Source organism: Anolis carolinensis, chromosome 3 (genome assembly GCF_035594765.1).
Source record: "Anolis carolinensis isolate JA03-04 chromosome 3, rAnoCar3.1.pri, whole genome shotgun sequence".
In the NCBI taxonomy this organism is placed as follows: domain Eukaryota; kingdom Metazoa; phylum Chordata; class Lepidosauria; order Squamata; family Dactyloidae; genus Anolis; species Anolis carolinensis.
This window is the reverse complement of record NC_085843.1, coordinates 222,757,471-222,778,893: the sequence shown is the minus strand read 5'-3', so window position 1 is coordinate 222,778,893 and position 21,423 is coordinate 222,757,471. Positions and strand designations below refer to the sequence as shown.

The following is a 21,423-nucleotide window of genomic DNA, read 5'->3' as shown; positions in this document are numbered from 1 at the left end:
GCTGATCATAGAATCATAGAATCATAGAATAGTAGAGTTAGAAGAGACCTCATGGGCCATCCAGTCCAACCCCCTGCCAAGAAGCAGAAAATCGCATTTAAAGCACCCCCGACATATGGCCATCCAGCCTCTGCTTAAAAGCCTCCAAAAAAGGAGCTTCCACCACAGTTTCACTGCCGGACAGCCCTCACAGTGAGGAAGTTCTTCCTAATGTTCAGGTGGAATCTCCTTTCCTGTAGTTTGAAGCCATTGTTCCGTGTCCTAGTCTGCAGGGCAGCAGAAAACAAGCTTGCTCCCTCCTCCCTATGACTTCCCCTCACATATTTGTACATGGCTATCATGTCTCTGTAGAGACTTAGTTTCTGTATGTCTTGATAAAGCTCATGGAAATTATTTTTCATTTTATTCATGACATCAGTATGCATTATGTGAAAATTCTAAGGCTGATATATCTATATCTGTGTTTATATCTATATCCATATCCATATCTATATCAGTCTTAGAATATATACTCTCTCTTACACATATACATACACACATTTATGAAGGGTGTCATGGTGCAAAAGATAACAAAATTGTGTATTTAGAAGTTTCCTTGCAATATGATATCAGAGTATTCACTTAGCTGTGCCAAACAATTTTTTGAAAAAATACTGCCTCAGTGCTGGCCTATCATGTGTACACGAAAATGAATGAAGATGCAGAGAACAGCTTCAGAAACAGACAAGTCAGATGCTATCATTATTGCCAATAAGTTTGTGTGGAGTACCTCCCTGAAATAGAGCTATTTTCTCTCGAGTTGGGGAGATGTTCTCTGCCCCCTGCAGAGACCTTGTTGTTTCTGAAGTATATCTGTGTTTCAAACTACAGTAAATAAGAATTGTAAATATTGGAAGAATATCAAGCTTAAAGGAAAAAAGGAACATGGATTTATTGCTGAAACAACACAGTCCTCTTGAGTCTACACTGCCCTTAGAGGGGTTCCCGTCTGTTGGCTTTATTATGCGTTATGTAGGCATTTCTTTTTAGAGGTATTTTTTTCCTGATGAACTTCAATTGCGTACTTCTGTGTTTAGATGCTACTCTGCATTTTGTTTCCTACTTTGTACTTCAAAATGAAGCTGATGTGATGCACTTTAGAGCTAATTATCCATGGGTGCTTTTTATAGGAGGGAGACAGGTAGATGGAATTAAAACAACAGGCATCCTTCTACTGCTGTTGTTCTTTGCAGTTTTCTTCTGTCTTTTCATGTAGTAAACGTTTCAAACAAAAAAGGTATTAACAGAGTTCTATCATCAATTTAAGTATTAAGATAGAATAGGCAAATGTTGTGGGATGCTTGTTTAAATATGAATGTAGCATCTCATAAAAATCAAAACAGTTCTAATATTTACTGACAACACACATTGCAAATGTAAGACAGTGACATACTTAGCCTATTTTTGTTCAGAGTTGGTTTGGTGAAGATTAAATATATTTATATCAAGCAAGACCCCACTGTGTCTTTGTTACTTCCTCTGGGTGTGAGTGGGTGGGAACAATGAAATAAAGGAGTGGCAGTGTTTCTTACTGTAACATATAGATTAAGTATTCTCAAGTCAAATTAAAATATTAGGAGAAAGCGGAAACAAACTGAAACATATTGTGAAAGTTTCTGACATTTCCTCCCTTTTTTCTGTTGAGATACAAAATTAAGAAAAGGGAGTTCAGAAAATATAAAATGACTAGGACCGTGCTTATATAACATTTATCCTCACAACAAAGATGTTGGAAGGTGGAAATCTTTTTAATTCTAAGTTATTTGGACATCTAAAGCCATATGTGATATTTAAGTTTATTTGTTGGGGTTAAATATCAATTGTGCCATATCTGACACATTTTCATAGGTAAGCTTCCACAGTCATAAAATATTGATGCATTAATTCTGCCCAATGTCTTTGTGCCCCTTGTTCGTAGCTCCAAACTGCTCGTGAACTGTAGTTCCCAGCACTTTTGAACCTGGATTATGGTAGCTGTAGTTGATGGAAATGGACATCTAGTTGCCAAGATCAAAGATTCCTAACAGAAGAAGGACAGGTGCAATTTTTGCTATGGTCCTCTTGCCATAAGCTGACATTTAGAAGCTATTGCTACAGATAGCACAAGCTGTTTGTCAGGTCTGCAGTTAATTGCATGTTGAAAAACAATTGAATCCCTTTCAGGTTGCTGTGTTGTAGCCTTGAGTTGATCTGTACACCATGATGTGTAATTGTGAATTGACCATGGGCAGCTTCATTCCACATGTGCTTACTTACAAACAACTTCTGTTTTGTTCAAGGGAACCTTTTGCTGAGGTACAAGATTTACCTTCCTTGCCACTTGTTAAAGAGTAAGAAGCATCTGTAATAGAAAAGGGAACGGGATGCTCACTGAGTTGCTAGAACATCTTCAGTTGCTTGGTAGGACTTTTCAAGACATCAAGCCAAGCATCCGTTTACAACATGCCAAACTGATTCTGGAAGTCTGCAAACTATGCTTTCCTGTGCTATTATTCAGTAAGCTTTCAGGTGTTTAGGGGATGGGTTTAGCTTTGCAATTGGACACCTGCTTTGTAGGTTAGCCAGAAACTAGATTCAGCAGACATAAGATGCAAAATATTTCTGACAGATCAATTAAAAACCCAATTTCCCTTGTTCAATAATGTCTGGCAGCTAAAATGGATCTCTTAATAAGAGACAGTCCTGGCTACTCTAACTCTGGCTAGGAATCAAAGCAAACCCATCTGTCATATGCACTGTGCTCTGGATTTATACTCTCCCAAAAACTTGCTAACATCTCAATTTTCCTGTCACTTTGTGTGCTATAGTATGCTGAGGTTTTCGATGCTGGAGTTTTGGTTCTGATTTTCCCAAATCAGACATCCAGTTATTTCTTATCCAGTTTTTGGCAATAGGTTGCCCCAGCTACAGATTTCCCATTTATAAAATGAGACCAGCTTATAAAATTCTCATTATTATGATTCCTAAAGAAAAGCTATATGCAGCAAAACCACATAATTAAGGCAAAATATTAATTTAAGAAGTTAGCAAATAGTAATATTGAAATTGTTATTATCCACTCTCCTACAGGATTGGAAGCAAAACTCATCACAGCACTTCCATTATTTGCTCTAAAAACATTTCCTGTCCAAAAAGTAGGCACATGCACGTGAGCTAAATGACAAGACAATGGTAATAAGTGAATCCTTTGGTGGAATTAAGACTGACAAGGCAAAGGGCTCATGTCTCTAGAAATAACATTGAGATATTAATGATGTGATAAAAAATTCATTGCCATATTGTATTCACCTGCATTGTTTGACACTTCCCAGCCCTAAAAAAAAGGTAAAACAAACAATGTGTTGTCGAAGGCTTTCATGGCCGGGATCACAGGGTTGTTGTATGTCTTTCGGGCTGTGTGGCCATGTTCCAGAAGCATTTTCTCCTGACATTTCGCCCACATCTATGGCAGGCATCCTCAGAGGTTTATCCATACCTCACAACCTCTGAGGATGCCTGCCATAGATGTGGGCGAAACGTCAGGAGAGAATGCTTCTGGAACATGGCCACACAGCCCGAAAGACATACAACAACCCTAAAACAAACAATATTTTTTTAGAAAAAGAAAAAGAAACAGCCATCCGTTTTCTAAATTTGTTTGTTGTTTTTGCAGCAGCCTTCCCCAACTAGGTGCACACAAAAACATTTTGGACAAGAACTCCTATGGTGACTTAGGCCTGTGGTTGGTAGCAAAGTCAGATGGACCGTAGAACTATCTCGCTATGTTACTGCAGCCACAAAAAGTGGATCACATCCTTTGTTGAGGTATACTGTGTATGCAGAATACATTATATGACATGCAGGGCTTGATGAATCCAAGGCTGGAGTTAAAATTGCTGGAAGAAACATTAACAACCTTAGATATGCAGATAATACCACGTTGATGGCTGGAAGCGAGGAGGGGCTGAGGGGCCTTATAACCGAGGTGAAAGAAGAAAGTGCAAAAGCTGGGTTGCAGTTAAACATCAAGAAAACCAAGATTATGGCAACCAGAGTGATTGATAACTGGCAAATAGAAGGAGAAAATGTGAAGACAGTGACGGAATTTGTATTTCTAGGCATGAAGATTATTGCAGACGCAGACTGCAGCCAGGAAATTAGAAATTTACTTCTTGAGAGGAGAGCAATGACCAACCTTGATAAAATAGTGAAGAGTAGAGACATCACACTGGCAACGAAGGTCTGCATAGTTTAAACAATGGTATTCCGCATAGTAACCTATGAATGTGAGAGCTTGTGACACCCCTGGCTGCGAGAGCACTGGAAACCAATACACCGAGGCCAATAAACAATCTAATATCTTTATTAAAGAATTGAAGAAATAAAACAAAAACAAGCAGAAGATAAAGTTCATCAATAGACCTTTTAGGAAAGGTCAAATATAGTCCAATAATATATTGTCCAATGTCTAATATCAGAGTTTAAAGTTTGTAATCCAAAAAACCGAAACGCACTCAAACTTCCAAGCAGTTTGAGTGGGGAAACGTCCAAGTCTTTTACTAGAGTTCAAAAGCAAGTCCAAGGCAAGGAATTGAAGACAAGGCTGGATTCACGGCATGACAAGGCAAGGCTGGAATCACGGCAAGGCAAGGCTAGGAAACACGGCTAGGCAAGGCACGGCTAGGCTGGAAGGTAGTGGATCCAAACGCGGTCCACACTTGGCTGGAAGCGAAGTTATTCCTTCAACTGACACGTTGACTCCGCGCTGGCTAGCCAGCGCACAGAACTTTTAAGGAACTTCAAATCTTTCCACAGAGCAGGTGTCCAAATGGGAAAAGAGCTAAAACAACATCTTAACCAGATGTGATCCTCCCTGAGAACTCTCAGGGGAAAACAGGTTAATCAGCAGATTCTCTAGCTGCTAATCGCGCGCTCCTTCTTCTGCCAGCTTTCTCAAACCTACTAGTTTCCCAAAACATCCGTCTATCAAAGGGAGGGGAACTGGTGGGAGAAGGCTCCATTTCAAGGGCCTTTTTAATGAGCTTTGGGCTAGAATTGTCAATAGGGAACATCTGGAATGGGGCAGAATCTTGCTGAATCGGCACAAACCCCATTTCCTCGTCACTTTGGTCCACAATGGAGGCAGGTTCACGGCCCAAGGGTTCAGGGGACATCACAGAGCTGGACCATAAGGAAGGCTGAGAGAAGGAAGATAGACGCTTTTGAACTTTGGTGTTGGAGGAAAATTCTGAGAGTGCCTTAGACCGCAAAAAGATCATACCAGTCCATACTCCAGGAAATAATGCCCGACTACTCACTGGAGGGAAGGATATTAGAGGCAAAGATGAATTACTTTGGCCACATAATGAGAAGACAGGAAAGCTTGGAGAAGAGAATGATGCTGGGGAAAATGGAAGGAAAAAGGAAGAGGGGCTAAACAAGGGCAAGGTGGATGGATGGTATCCTTGAAGTGACTGGCTTGACCTTGAAGGAACTGGGGTGTGGCGACGGGCAACAGGAAGCTTTAGTGTGGGCTGGTCCATGAGGTCACAAAAAGTTGGAAGCAACTGAACGAATGAACAACAACAGACTGTGGTTCTCCGCAGTTGATGTCATCATTTTGCATTTTCCCTTCACAATGACCGTGACTTTAATCTAGAGTTCTTCTGGCTCCTGTTCCATTCTGTGTAATTGTGCAAGGCTATTTTTTACATTCCTTAAATTCTACAGGGATGTTCTTCATGTTACATTTTGGCAAGATGATTGATTCCTTATTTTTTCTTTAGTTTAACTCTAATTTTTGATATTAGCAGTTCATGGTTGATGCCGCCACAACTGCTCCTTGTCTTGTTTTTGTAGAGGCAATTGAGTCTATATGATTCTACATTGCCTGTGAGATGATGTCCGTGTATACAGTTATTTCTTTGATTGTCTGAAGACTGTGCTTGCAGTGTCTAAACCTATTATTCAGTCACAGCTTTATAACTGATGATGAGACATTATGGTAGATGTAGTAAAATAGTATCTCAAGGGCCAGAATTTTTCTCCCTTGGAGTAGGGTATTCATTAGATACTTGGCTTACCCTTTCAAGTACTTATGGCATATACCTGGTATGAGATGGCTAGATTTGGACATGTCATCTACCGAACATTATGCACACATTCTCAATATTTTAGTTTACTTTCACATTGAATATGAGTTTCTATGGGAAGTAAAACTTGTTCTAGAGCATATTTAACCTGGGATATTCCTAATCACCTTGAACTTTAATCCTAATCAGAAACGGCATACCAGTTTTAGTGCGTGCTGAGATATGTTGAAGAAACAGACAGTTTTCCCAAAGGGAAATCATGCCTTTTAAGAACTTTGTTGCATGCAGAACAAATGAGGAATGCAGGAAATTATGTTTAAAAAAACAAACAAAAAACGATGCTTGTGAATGTTCTAATAGTTATGTATGCTGTACAGACTTGTTACCAATGTATCTTCCCATTTTTCTTAGTAATTCACTTGTTCTTTGTTGTTGTCCCCCACACTGACCTCCAAAATATAGCCTTCCATCCCACTGAAATCATTTGCTGTGCCTCAATAAAACAGGGAACAAGTGATTTCACTAACATAGTGTTTTCTAGTTATCTTTTTTTAAACCATGCAATGAGTTTCCATGTTAACTGTTGCAATTTCAGATACATTGTTGATAGAACTTACAAAATGTTGTGAGGACTTTGCAATTACAAATAATGTCTTTGTTTTTTCTAATTCTTCTAGGTTTGGGCAATCGATTGCCATACTTCATAAATTATTTCTTTGACACCTACCTGTTGATTAATGAAGATACACCAGTGGGTAAGTGTATTAAGAATTGTGTTGTGTGAATCATTTCCCTATCCAGCTGTGTTTGGAGGATGGAACAAATCAGAAAGACCAAGTCACTGGGTTAGAGAGGCTGCCTGTCAAAAGGCATGCATCCCTTCTAGACCATTAAATCTTTGATGACTTTCAGATAGGGATGTTGTTCTTTACTGATAAACGCCCCCAAAAATGATAAAAGTAATTTTAGAAATATTATTCCCATTGTGAGAAAGTCTTTAAGAAGAACACAGTTAAAGACTTGTTCTTTGCTGACCAAATCGTGTTTTATGCACTGGAAACAGCATTTCTGTGTGGAGAAAATAGTATTTCTGAATTCTGTTTCTATTCAGAAAATGATGTTGCTACAGAAAATCTGTGCACGTCTGGTATAGAATGAGTGGCCAACCACAGCCTTTCACCTCAGGAAATATCATTTTCTGGCCAGAAATATTATTTTATGTACAGAAAAACCTGTTTTCTAAGCACTAAAAACGGTTTGCTTTGCAAAATACCTATATGCAAATTTTGCATAGATTGAGTGCCCATCATTTCCTGTGTAGGAAACAGTATTTGCTGCACCAAAAATAACACTTTGTATAGAAACATTATTATTATTATTTTCTTTTCAAAAATATGTTCTAGCATAAATATTTTCCACATTTCTGAAAGTTTGCACAAAGTAAGAGCAAAATCGTGAAGATCTTGTCAAATCCAGGTATTTCCTGGTCAGCATTGGTAAGGAAACTTGAGAAACATATTTTCTGAAATATGGTTTCCATGCTTATTTTTAGACACCCAGTATGATTAAACTAATAGCCAATATAATGGAATATTTAAAAAGTGTTTCAAGAGAAATTAAACTTCATGTAATAAGAATGTAATTGTGATTAAAAAAAACAAAAACAAGAAACAGGCCTTTATCCTATTCGCAGAATATTGGGGTGCATTTGTTTACTTCTGCTTTATGATCCAGGCATTCACATTTTTATCTTATTTACCAACAAAAATAGGATAGTGCTGGTCTATCTAGTTATTCCTTATTAGGAAGCTGGTTCTTTTCATTCTGTTTCTTTGCTCTTTGGTGGGATTTCTCTGTGGTACATTCTTCTACTCTTGGGTTCTGGTTATGGGCTCTCTAAAATTAATTACAGAACTAAAGCCTGAAAAAATTATTTCCTACAATTTGTTACATTAATTGTGATTCCTTCGCACAATGAATTTATCAACCTATATGTGCACATTTCTGCAAAACTCCCCTAATCAATTTTAAATCCATTTTTGAATTCAAAACTCAAAACTTTGTGTTTTGAGTTTTTATATACTCGTTTCATGTTTTATATGCTCATAATTAGCAACTTCCCAAGCTTGAAATGCAACTGACATTATCCGTATCCTCACCCAGTCAGCATTTACCAGGCCCCATTATCATATGGATATATAGAGATATTTTATAATACAGGAGTATTATAAGGAGTATTGTACAGGAGTGGTGTAAATGCCCTAAAGGCATCAGATCCTGTCTGATCTTGGAGCTAAGCAGGATCATTTCTAGTTCATATTTGGATGAGAAACTGCCAATTAATACCATATAGTGTTAGCTGGACTTCAAATGAAGGAACTAGCTGTTCCTTGCTTGAGAAAATTCTCTGAGATTCATGAAGTTGCCATACAATGACAGGAGACTTGAGGGCACAGAAACATACACATTCACACTCACACAAACTATTTTCAGCTACACTTACAGATTAAAATCTGTTATAGTTTGACTACTCATAAAACTCATGAAAGCAATATTGTGGCACTCAAAATGCTTGTGTATGAAATGTCAGGGTGAAGGAAGGGGTGCTGTAGCACTAAGAAAGATGCTGTAAATTTAAAAAATATAAAATGAAAACATGCCATTAAGTCTGTTTCCTTTGTGCATGTAAGTGCTTTCTAGTCACCTGTTGACTTATGGCAACCTGATGAATTTCATAGGGTTTTCTTAGGCAAGAAATACTCAGAGGTGCTTCTGCCAATTGTGAGGCAAGGTGAACATGATTAAAATGAATGTTATTCTTGTATTTACACCTGCAAGTGTTTACCAAAAATAAATACATTGTTTAGGAGGTGGAGGGGAGCTGATGTTCTCATTGAATTTCAATGAAAAGGACACACTGCAGTCAAAGAAAGGTTTGGCTTTTCAGATTTTTTATTGCACATCAGACTTGTCTGTTATCCTGTAATAATTTTTGGAAACAACCATGTAAAGGAATACATCATGGTCAGCATTGTGGCCTTCATTTCTGGCATTTCGATTAAAATAGGCAGCACATAACTCTCATTTTATAAAAGGAAAAGACAGCAATTTCAGCATTTAGAACTGTATGGCAAATATTGTCTTGCCAATTGGAATTTTACCCATTCACTCATGCAAAATGACTTTATGGGGAACAGACATTTGAGAATTGGTATGGAACCATTTTTATGGAAAGTATGGCTGACATTGGGATAGTATATAGAATTAGATACTTTGTGTTGATTTTGACTTTTTGCCTTTTTCAGTTTTGCAAGAGCAGTTTATATGATCCCTATTAGGGTGCTTCCAGACAGCGTCAAAATGCGTGTTTTAAATCGGGGGCAAAAAATTATGGGACCTGGTAGCAGGTCGACACACAGACCTGCCAGTCCCGGAAAATGATCCTCCGCTGTCCTCACACCTTCCTTTGAAGTAGATCAAGATGGAGGGTGGATGGGAAGCATCTGGCTGAAGGTTTGTTTTTTTTAATCACTCAGGTCCTGGTCCTCAAATAAGCACATATGATTATCTTAATGTAAACACAAGCAGATTTCTTATTTCTTTCTTCACCCAATTGTTAATTCAAGCTCTGTTTGATATTATAAAGTTTAAAAGAGTTTCAGAGAGTTCTAGTTGTTTTCTACTTGTGCTTCCCTTGATCCACCTGTGTGTTCATGACAGCTGATCAGCTGTTTTGGGCTTTTAAAAGCACATGTGAAGCTGTCCACACAGGGAAGGAAAGCACATGTTTTGCATGACTGCAGGGATATACAGTCATGCAAAAGTGTGCATTTTCTGGGAGGAATAGAGTTTTAAGCTCACCTTTTAACATGTGCTTTTAAGTTGTTAAACTGATTCCGTCGTTTAGCCAAAATGCCTTTCAACCTCATTTCAGTAGTTCCCAGGATTTGGAAGAATGTCTTTATGTCTATTATTAGCTTGTTTGTAGCCCAGGACAAATGTTGATATCTCTCGATGAGAGCTAATTTGTGTTGCAAGATGTATGGTATATATTTAACAGATCCTGGATGCTTTGGACTGGTAAACCATCAGGAAACTGTCTCCACATTTTCTAGCTCCAGTTAAGGGATGAGTGGCAAGTAGAACGGATGTGTGTGGGAGTGGTGAAACTGCAGTTTGGAGCAGACAGCTGAAACATGGCAGAGAATACTCTGAGAGATGTGGCTATTCTCCCTTGAGATTTTCTGGGTATTGAATATGTTGCACCATGGAAATGTACACACTGCTGGCTTCTGCTTGTATGTTGTGAAAATGTCATATGCCAAAAATGAAAGCTTAATGCTCCTCTGCAACTGGTCAGTGCTTGGAGAAGTGTGCATACCAAGGTCTTTTAGACTGGCTTATGTCTGAGTGGCTGGATTTCTGATTGTTGAATTTTTAATGTCTCAGAACTACCCATTCTGTCAATCAGCACAGCACTCCATCCCACACTCTTTAAATACCTAAACATAATGGTTTTTAATATGGTTAAGAAATTGCGGACTTGTACAAGGCTGATGATTCTTAGGTGTACCTGTAGATCGATTCATTCTCAAGTTTCCTTCCTGTGAATCATAATATACAGTGTTCCCTCACTTATCGCTGGAGTTAGGTTCCAGGACCACTTGCAATAAGTGAAAATCCGCGAAGAAGGGACACTATATTTATTTTAATAGTTATACATTATTTTAGTAGTTATACACTATTTTAGGTCTTTATCAACCAATCGTGTGTTGATAAATCACCTCCTTCTCCCGTTGCCGCTTGGGCTCCTTTTCTCTCCCTTTGGCTTCTCCTTCCTCCCTTTCTTAGGCTGCAAATTGTAATTTTTATGGTCTATAATAGTCTTCTAGATTTTATTGAAAAACCGCGAAACTGCGAATCCGGGAAAAGTGAACCGCGAAGTAGTGAGGGAACACTGTATACTGTGTCAACCAGTCAGTGAGCACCAATAAAAGAGCTATTGGGTGCCAATGGCAATATAACAGCATTTTATCTGACTACGTAGTGTGAATGTTCTCTCTGTTTTGTCATTTTTCCCCACTGGGGAGAGTGAAGAATCTGTCATCTCAACTGTTGATGATTGGTATCCAGATGATGGCAACAGAGAATGACAACATAGTGAGCCTCTATATAACCCAGTCACCTACAATTTTAGCATAATTTTTGTTCACGAATGTGGCCTCTTCCTGAAATAATGATAGGATGTAGCTAGTCAGACCTGGTTGCTTTAAGACCAAACAAAATATGCAGTTGAGGGCAATTGCCTTTGAGGAACTTCTGTAAACTCTTAATTTGCAATATCTGCCTTCAGTCTTGTTCTTTTTCAGTTAAATTATTTTCTGGTGTAGGATAATGACATGTTTATTGGGGAAAAGGGCCATTTTCTAAGCCAAGTTTAAAAAAATTTTAGTAAAAAAAATTAGTCCAAAAAACTGGGGCTGACTTAGCTATAGGTCAATGTGAGTACTTTACCTTAACTTTTATTTTTTTTACAAAGGAATCATTCTCTTCTCTGATTAGAGTGGTGAAAGGCAAAAACTTAGTCAATTCCAGGAAAACTGAAAAAAAGCACAAACTCACTCTGTTCTCTCTACCACAATGCTATTTCTGGCCTTTTTGAATTTCTGGGTGGGAAAATGGTGGGGAGCAGCCAGGGTCAGCTGGTCCCCTGATGCAATATTGGGGTTTTTTTTCTGTCTGTGGAATACCCATGGGTCATATTAAAATCTATAATTTGATCCCCAAAATTGCCCTCGATTTATACATGCGTAATATAGTAGTCAGGACTGCAAAGAACATTGAAATACTATGTATATACAGGAGGAGCAGGTCAGATTTTGGGAAATTTCCATTTGCCCTTGAGCAGAATTGCTTTTATAAATGCAGTGAGAACAAGTCTGGCTTGTGTCCTTTCACAACCTTTAGCCTTTCCCCATCTGCTTTGACTTGGTTGTGTTGACTAGACTATTTTCTTCCTTCACAGTCCCTATTCCTTTCCCCATTAAATCCTTCTTTTTTACCTGTGCTGAATTTAACTGTCTCCCTCTTTCTAAACATGATACCTAGATAAGTGTTAAGCAACAATTAAAGAGATAATTCCCCCTCTAATCACTTACATGAGTAAATTAGTCTTGTCAGGAGCTATTAAGACAGAGAGTTCAGAATTCATTAGGCTAGATTGGGCCTATGGAGCTTCTGGCATCGCTGCAGGTCCAGGCTGATTAATTTCCTTGAAAACACCATCAATGCCCATCTGTTTCATTTAGATCTTTGGAGAGCAATTTTCAGGTGGACTGACCCCCTCGTCAGTTATTTCAACCAGAAGTAATGAGTGACATACACAACCTACTGCAGTGTGAAGAGTAAACTGTGTGTGTATATCAATATAGAAATGAAATACTTTCACATTTAGGGCCAGCCACCTAAATTTGCCTGGGGATTTGAAATATAAATCTTAGTGTATTTGGGTCTTGCACACAAGAATCGGGAATAAATCAGAAGTTTTACCAAAGGTTTTGCCCATTTTAAACCTTTTAAAAGAAAACCTAATTACCATTAAACGTTGTGGTGGTGGTTTTAAAAAAACATCTTTTTAGACAGTTATTATTCAAAAGATATAATATTTTCTGTGCACTCCCTATTTTGCACAAAGTTTTTTTAAACAAGCCCCCAAATGGGGGAAAAAATCTTGAGGCGGTTGAACATGTTTACAACAGGATGCTAAAAACAAAGAAAATTGCAAGTATTTTGTATACTCCTAATGTTAAACTAGTCAAGGAAAGTTTTCACTTCACTTCACTTTATTTCTTAATTAGTCGCTCTCCACCAGAGTGCTCCGAGCGACTTACAATTTAAAATATCATCCCACAATATAAAAACATTCAACATAAAAACATTCAGCAGTGACTATTTGGCAAATTAGATCTGATTTACTTAAATGCACAACCAGACAGCCAAGTCTTGAGTGCTTTTCCAAAAGGTTGCAACTCGGACATTGCTCTAACATATGGAGGCAATGAGTTCCACAGAATTGGAGCATAGGCCGAAAAGGCTCTATGCCTTGTAGCTTCCAGGCGTACCTCCGTAGGGCCCAGTACGTATAGAAGATTTTCCTGGGAGGATCGCGGTGACCACTGATGAATAAAAGGAAAGAGGCGGTCGCTAAGATATAATGGTCCTTGGCCATTTCAAGCTTTAAATGTTAGGATCAGTATAAGAGATCCAATGTTCTATTGGTAGCCAATGCAGTTGTTTCAGAATCGGTGTAATATGAGATCTTATAGATGATCCTGCTAGCAGGCTGGCCACCGCATTTTGGACCATTTGGATCTTCTGGGTTTTTGTCTTCGGAAGGCCGGCGTATAAGGGGTTACAATAATCCAACCTAGTGGTGACTGTTGCATGGATTACCATTGCCAATGCTTCTGTTGAAAGGTAGGATGCCAATTTCCTTGCCTGGCGAAGATGAGAAAAAAGGCCTGCTTACTTATGGCAGTGATCTGGGCCTCCATTGTCAGCAATTAGTCCAACACAACCCCAAGGCTTTTAAGAGTAGCAGATGGAACCAGAACTTCCCCATCAAAATCAGGCAGTGACTGGATTAACTCTGGTGGCTGGCTGGGCCAGAGTATCTCAGTTTTTGCGGGATTCACTTTTAGTCTACTCGCTCGCAGCCAACTCATCACTGCTTCCAAACACAGCTTAAAGTTCTCAGGAATCGTGGTTGTCCCAGGTTCGAGACACAAGAGTAGCTGGGTATCATCTGCATACTGGTAGCACTCTATGCCAAAGCTCCGCACTAGTCCAGTAATGTTCCTGATATCTCCTTTACAGTTTGTTATCCTGTGTAACTCTGCTATTCTCTCTCATAGTTGTCTTAAGAATCATGACTCCAATTAATAGAATTTGTGATTGTCTTGGGATCTACTCAAGTAGAAAACTGGCATATAAATTAAACAAGATGGCAAATTTGTAGTTTATAGAGGAATATTTAGAATTATTGAGAGCCAGAAGGGTGCAGTGATTTGAACATTGGCCTACAACTATAGAGGTCAGGATTTGAATTTCTGCAGGTGACTATGACTTAAATCCAATTATTACCCAAGGTTGAAATTTTCATGTCAATGTTTATTATGTAAGTTCCTTTGATTCAGTGACTCTAAGACTAACAAATGTCTGTAAGACGTTATATATATATACTTCTCATGAAATAATATGACCACATAGTTGTGATGTACATGCAGTGTACAAAAACTACTGATTTCAGGAAAATATGAAGTTTGATGTGGGCTTAACTAATGCATTGGGTGAATCTCAGAACAAGACAGCTCGGAGATGATGTTAGGAGAATCAATGTAGAAAATGCATACAAATTTAGAGGCATTTGTTCAGTCAGCTCTGCATGAAGTCGTTTCTGTGCCTCAACATATGCAGTTGAGGATCACTGAAGCATGTCAGCTTGGAGACCAATATGAGCTTATACGGACAGAGAGCTACAGATACAGTGGTAATTTGATACTATTTAACAGCTAGAATAACTACAGAGGTTGCTGCTGTAGTAAAGCCTGTGTAAGGCAATATATGGCCCTGGAGCATATACAACCCCTTAAAAAATGTTATTTGGCTTTGAGTCTTCCATCTTTTCTGGATCATTCTTCTCCCTCCTTAGGTGAACTTGTTCTCCTTGGAATGATCCAGGTACATAGAGAAGGTCTGAGGGGGGAAGAAATAAAAGATTCAGAAAAAAATGCACTTTCACTGATTTAATTTTCTTGGAAGAAATGGGTTATGGAATATGTTCATTCAGAATGATAAATAAAATGCATGAACAATTTAACCACTCCATATAGTTTCTAATCTATGTTACATGTAGACATTTCTGTAAGATACCAAATATATAGTATCTCACATCATTGCAGCCCTGGGCTTAGGTTTTCTTTTCTTACTTTTCAAAATGGGAATAAGTGCTTGGCACAATAGTGGAGTAGAATAGTCCAAATTATATTTTTATTAATGTTGATGGTTTCTATTGTTTTTATTTATTTAGTTTGCCCTCGATTAATAAATTAGCAATCACAGAAGTTATTTCTTGATTAGGTGTTCCTTTCAGTTCAGGACTTTATAGCTCCATATGTAACAATAATTCTAAAACCTGGATTCCTAGACTTTGGTTGTCCAGTTGCTTGACTTTGGCCAGCTTGTCTAAAGGTCAGGAATCTGGAAGATAATATCCAAGTCATAGATGACTATTTGAACATGGTTTTTCAACCAATTATAGATCCATCTGACAGTGTTCCCATCTATTACAGATTTAATCCATTTGCTAATTAAAATATTATGTGGGACCTTATCAAATGCTCTGCTGAAATCCATATAAATGTCATGAACAGCATTCCTACCATCTGTTAAACCAGTGACCTGATCAAAACAAGATATAACATTCGTTTTGCAAGATTTGTTTTTTACAAATCTATGCTGGCTCCTACTGATCACTGCATTGTCATCAAAATATTTGCAGGTGGCATCTTGATGCACATTATTTCTGTATAATCCATTCTAACATTTTTCTTGCTATTGAGGTCAAGCTGATCTGTAGTTTCCTAGATCTTTTTTGCCAATAAAATGCCATGATAGGTTTGCCTTAGGGTTGCCATAAGTTGGAAGCAACTTGAAGGCACAAATCAACACAATAAAGCCGTCTTGATTACCAAACTGGGAAAAAGACAGAAAAACAACAACGAGGATTATGATGATGAGGTCTTAGTCCAAGTTGTTCCAGATAGCTTGAAATCATGAAGTTCTTGACATAGCTTTTCATTTTTCCCCAGGCAAAATATCAATGTATTTGCATATGTTTTTTAAATGCCTCTCATTGCAGTGTATGTTTTAATATTTGTGTGCATGCTTCTTAGCAGTCACTTGAATGAGGTAAATGAGACCATGCTTGGGTTAATCTAGCAGGAACATATGGTATCTCTCCTCATATTACTGACAGGCACAATTATTTATTTGGGATAGAGTTGATTTGTGAGATTTTTTAGGAGGCTGCCCTATTTCTTTAAGGGAATTGAGCAAATATGAAACAAAATAAGGCTTTCCTCTCTAGAGGCTTAGTTGTTTTTATTTCATTCCATATGTTGAACGTTACTATGAGTGAACCATGCAAACAATACTGATGCTTATAGAAGACTTGGATATGGTGAAATTTATGTATTTTTTGCATAGGCAATAGATATTGCAGTTAATAACATCTCATGGGGACATGTCATTTTCTCTGTCTTTTGCCAGGCCTCTTGCATTCTGTTTTTTTATTTCTTTTGCTCTTGCAAGAGTGCACAAGTGCAACACACACACTGGCAGCTGGTTGGAAGTCAGAGCCCAGTAAGAGTCATGATAGCGAGCATATGCTTCAGAGACCCCTAAACACACTGAGGACTACAACAGTCATACCATCTGCACCACTGATAGTTCAGGATTAAACACTGGCAACAGGAGAATAGACTATACCCAAAGACAACTAGTGCAACCTTTCTTAGTCTTTAAAAAATTCAGGATTCAGGGAATCCCTACAAAGTACAGCTAATACCATAAGGATTTTTCTTTTCACCAGTCATGATCTCTTGTAGAACTCCTACCGACCTTACATGGAGCCCTGGTTGAGAAACTCTGCTCTAGTGTATGATCAAGAAGAATGGTTTGAGGAAGATAATTTCAGGTTATCTGAATGCCCAGAACCAGCCTTGACTAGATCTCAGAGTATTTTTAAAAAAGATGAAGGGTGAGAGAAAAAGAAGGAATGTTGCAGCACCTTTAAGATTAACTGTTCCTTATTTTAGCATGATCTTTCATGGGATCAAATGCACTTCTTCAGATGCAGTACCTAAGTGTTCTTTCGGTTTTTTGGATTTGTTTGTTTGTAACTTCCCATCATATGGAAGTAATATGTCCTCCTTGTCTCCTTGCTGACCTACATATACATGAAAGGGTGCAATACTTTTATTTATTTTAAGCATATTTATTTCACCCCAACTTTATTATTAAATAACGTACTGCAGGATAGTTGAGACAGTGATTGGTGAAGATCCCAAATGCTACACTGAAATCGCACACCCAAAGGACAGCATGGAACCCTGAGAAGGTATTGTTCCTACCTCTGTTATAGGCTGAATAAAATATGGCAGGGAAGTTGAGGTACTAATTGGGCATAAAATCTGTGTAAGTTAAATCAAAGCCCATGGATTGCTGGAAAGCTTGTAACAAAGTCCACAGTGAATCAACTGTTGAACAATATTTATTTACAAGAAATGCTGTTTACGTCACCATTAAATACATCTAAATCCCATTGATTTCATCAGGTCAAATAAAACATGTTCACTTATACATTTTGTATCATTTTTATAAACAGCCCATGTGTTTTCTTCTGCCTGATGTAGACTTGATTATAAAGGTGGACCTATATTTGAGGAAAATGTTATTTTTTGTCTTTTGAGAATTAAAAAAGTGCAGCTGTTGAGACTAAATTTTAAAACATCAATGTGTGTTGGTGGTAAGTAACCTCTTAATCCTTTTATCCCCATGCCATTTTTCTAACAGATTTCTAACTGGAGCCGGCTATAGGGAGCACACAATGCCCCTATTAGAGCAGCTCCACTGGCTGCTGATAAACTGCCAGGCCCAATTCAAGGTGCAGGTTTTGACCTATAAAGCCCTATACAGCTCGGGCCCTACCTATCTCCGTGATCGCATCTCCTCCTATGAGCCAGTGCAGACCTTGAGATCATCTGGGGAGGCTCTCCTCGCGCTCCCACCACCGTCTCAAGTGCGGCTGGTGGGGACAAGGGAATGAGCCTTCTCAGCAGTGGCCCCCCGGCTCTGGAATGCACTGTCAAAAGAGATCAGGCAATCCCCTACATTATCCAATTTCCGTAAGGAACTGAAGACCTGGTGGTGTCGGCAGGTTTTTGAGTAATTACATTGGAAAACCGTCGATCAATCTGGGCCTGAATATATTGCACAAGATTTATCTAGCCTGAAATGATACACTTTAATATATTGGATTTATGGGGCACGTCCCCTTGATCAGGTTGAATAAGTGTTATTTATTGCTATATAATTGAATTGTTTTACCTTGTTTAATAATGTGTTATTATGCTGCTACCCTGTTTCCCCTAAAATAAGACATCCCCAGAAAATAAGACCTAGTAGAGGTTTTGCTGAATTGCTAAATATAAGGTCTCCCGCGAAAGTAAGACCTAGCAAAGTTTTTGTTTGGAAGCATGCCCAGCGCCTGCCAAACAGAACACCAGAGCATGCAGGATCAGTAAATGTACATACCAGAGTGTTGTACATGGAAATAATGGTAGTAACAAGAAATTCTTGGTAGGACTCACAGTTTGTCTGGTTATGCTGGTTTGTGATGACAACTACTGTACAGTATATAATAAATGTTCTTTTTTTGTTCAATAATAAATGAATTCTTCTTCATGGAAAAATAAGACATCCCCTGAAAATAAGACCTAGAGCATCTTTGGGAGCAAAAATTAATATAAGACACTGTCTTATTTTCGAGGAAATACGGTATGTAATGTATGTGTTGTTTTTATGATTGGAAACCACCCTGAGTCCCGTCTGGGAGATAGGGTGGTATATAAATAAAAGTTTTATTATTTATTATTATTTTTCCTACAGAACATCTCGCCCTTCCTTGCTGCTTTTTTCTTCCTTTGCTAAAGAGTGTCATTGAGCCTATGTTGTAACCAAATATTCTTAAGGATGAAAGTACTATTATAACAAAGTAAATGCATTTCAGGGCATTCCTTCTTTAACATCAAATTTGGTACCAGAGGCAAAATTAATAGGGAATGATAGGTTTCAGAACCACAAGACAAAGGAGCAGTTCAGCACATTTTAGCAAACATTTTATTCAAAGCTAGCAATATACATGTGTGAAATGAAATAATTGGATCAGTTAAGGCTTGCATAAGTAAACAAAATCATTTTGAACATTCTAGAGAATGCTTAAAAGCTTCTTCCATAATGTGTCCAAGGGTTATTCCCCCCCCCCCCCCATCACTCTCTTCTTTTATTATGATTTACATTTTGATGTCCAGGCTTATAGATCTCTGTGTTTTGATATGCTGGGAGAAGCTTTTGAGGCAAACTTCACTGCTTTCCATTTTCCCTCCTTTTCTGCTGATCATTTATGTTCAGTAAGGGATTCTGGGAGCAGTGGTTATCTTGCCTGTTGTAGGCAAGCACACAACTACAGTAGAATTAGTTAGAATAGAAGCCTTTTTTTTCAGCTGGAGATTTATTATGCAGTTTACTGAAGTCATGTCACTGCAGATAAGCACTGAAAGTCTGTATTTCTTCAGTTGTCCTTTGTTATGCCCAATGTTGATGCTGCTGAAAACCTCCAACTAGACAGAGGATAGGAAAGAAAATGGGAAATAGCATAAAAAGATTTTGCAAAATAACATAAAGTTGAATGTCTTCTGTGAAATCTTGATCAGAATGAAGCTGAAAAAGACTATGCATCGTTTTCTTCTCTGCTTTCCCAGTTTTTGAGAGAAAAGATGCATGATTTTTTTGGAAACTCATTTCTCACCCACCCCACCAAAACCCTTCTGTCTCCTTGCAATATAATCCAATCTTCTAATGTCCCTTACTTTCTTTAGATTACTGATTTCCATATGAGCCCCAGCCAAAGTCTTGGGATTAAGAATTTCAAAATTCAAGTTTCTTGGAACAGATGAGGAGGAGATTTATTGCATTATTTGGAACAAAACAAAGAGGGCAATCTGATGCAAAGAAGCTGCCTTTATAACTTATTGAGTTAACAGCTTTTTACATCAAAATTATTTAAACTAATTTAACAATCACGAGAGTCTCTAGATCATGTGACCTGAACCTTGTAATTCCCCAACCACGAGGGACTAAGAAAACACAAGAAACAAATTTGTAAACATTCCAATTGAGCTATGCTTGGGGTAAAGAACCAGCTGGGAAGCATTGCCACTCATTTAATTAATGACCAACTTAATCCTGGAAATAACTGAATGCTAAAATCTCAACTTATGTTGATGTCTTCAGTTATAAAACAAAATCTATTTGCTTTAATTGATAACTTTGTTGTTTGAAACTACCATTTAGTTTTTATCTCTTTTTTTCATGACAGTGCTAGTGTTTTTATTTTAAGACATTTGTCTTTTTGTAAGGAATATAATGTCAACTCATGAGTCCAGGACTCAGGAAATAATGTATTTGCATTTCATATCTTACATTTATAGTAAATAAGTAAAATTTTATTTCTATCCCACTCTGTCTCCCCATGGGGATTCAGGGCGGTTCACAACATAAAAGGCACACATTAAATGCCATAAATACAACAATAGACTTAACAATTCCAAATGAATAAAATAGAACATGCTTGTTTTTACTCTGACTTTTATTCAATTATATAAAATCTTTCTAGCTCTGTGATTCATTGTTTATCCAAACATTCAATTCCACTCACTTAATCCATTGGGTTTGCATACCTGTATTTAATAAATAATAATAATAATAATAATAATAATAATAATAATAATAATAATAATAAGCTTTATTTGTACCCGCCACCATCTCCCTGAAGGGACTCGGGATGGCTCACAAGGCACTCAATAAAGCAACATTATATAATACAACAAGTATAAATGCATAAATTAATAACAATAAAGTTGACCCAAATTACTTGGAACAATAAATTTAAACAAACTATAAAAACTAGCAAGCTACAAAATAGCGGTTGAATATTATATCAGTCCCCATAAAGTGCATGTGTTCGAATTGCTAATTCACTAAACATGGTCAAAAGCTTGTTTAAAAAACCATGTTTTTATTTTTATTTGAGCCTGTTTTGTCTTTCCAAAAAGCCTCTGGATTTCAGCGTTTCTTCTTTACTTGGGGTGCCCATACTGTGGAGGATAAAGGCATGGAGCTAGCAGGATCTGAGGAGTCCCTGGGCAAACATTTGTCTGGTGGAGGAATAATGAATCTATCATTTTTATTTTTCCATAATGCCTTAGATGTTGTACTACTTCAGGGCATTGTGGGAAATTAAAAGGACAGCTAGACCCAGGGCGGCTAGAGCACCAGATTGGGGGGTGGGGGATAACAAGTGGAAAATGGTACTGTGTGAGTCAGGACTGGTGCCCTTGCAAGTGCAGAAATGGTATAATAAAATATTTTTTAAATTTTATTTCAGCATTACACCACATTTCATAGTAGTTGC

At 37.9% G+C, this 21,423-nt stretch overlaps 1 protein-coding gene across 3 annotated transcripts in view; it reads left to right on the top strand.

Annotated features, from left to right (window-relative positions):
- Window positions 1-21,423, top strand: part of cdh23 (cadherin related 23) — a 669,485-nt gene that overhangs the window by 125,108 nt on the left and 522,954 nt on the right. For all 3 annotated transcript variants that reach the window (XM_008106631.2, XM_062976257.1, XM_062976258.1), the window contains exon 3: window positions 6,788-6,865. In XM_008106631.2, coding sequence (XP_008104838.2) covers window positions 6,788-6,865 — 78 coding nt within the window. The remainder of the gene's footprint in view (window positions 1-6,787; window positions 6,866-21,423) is intronic.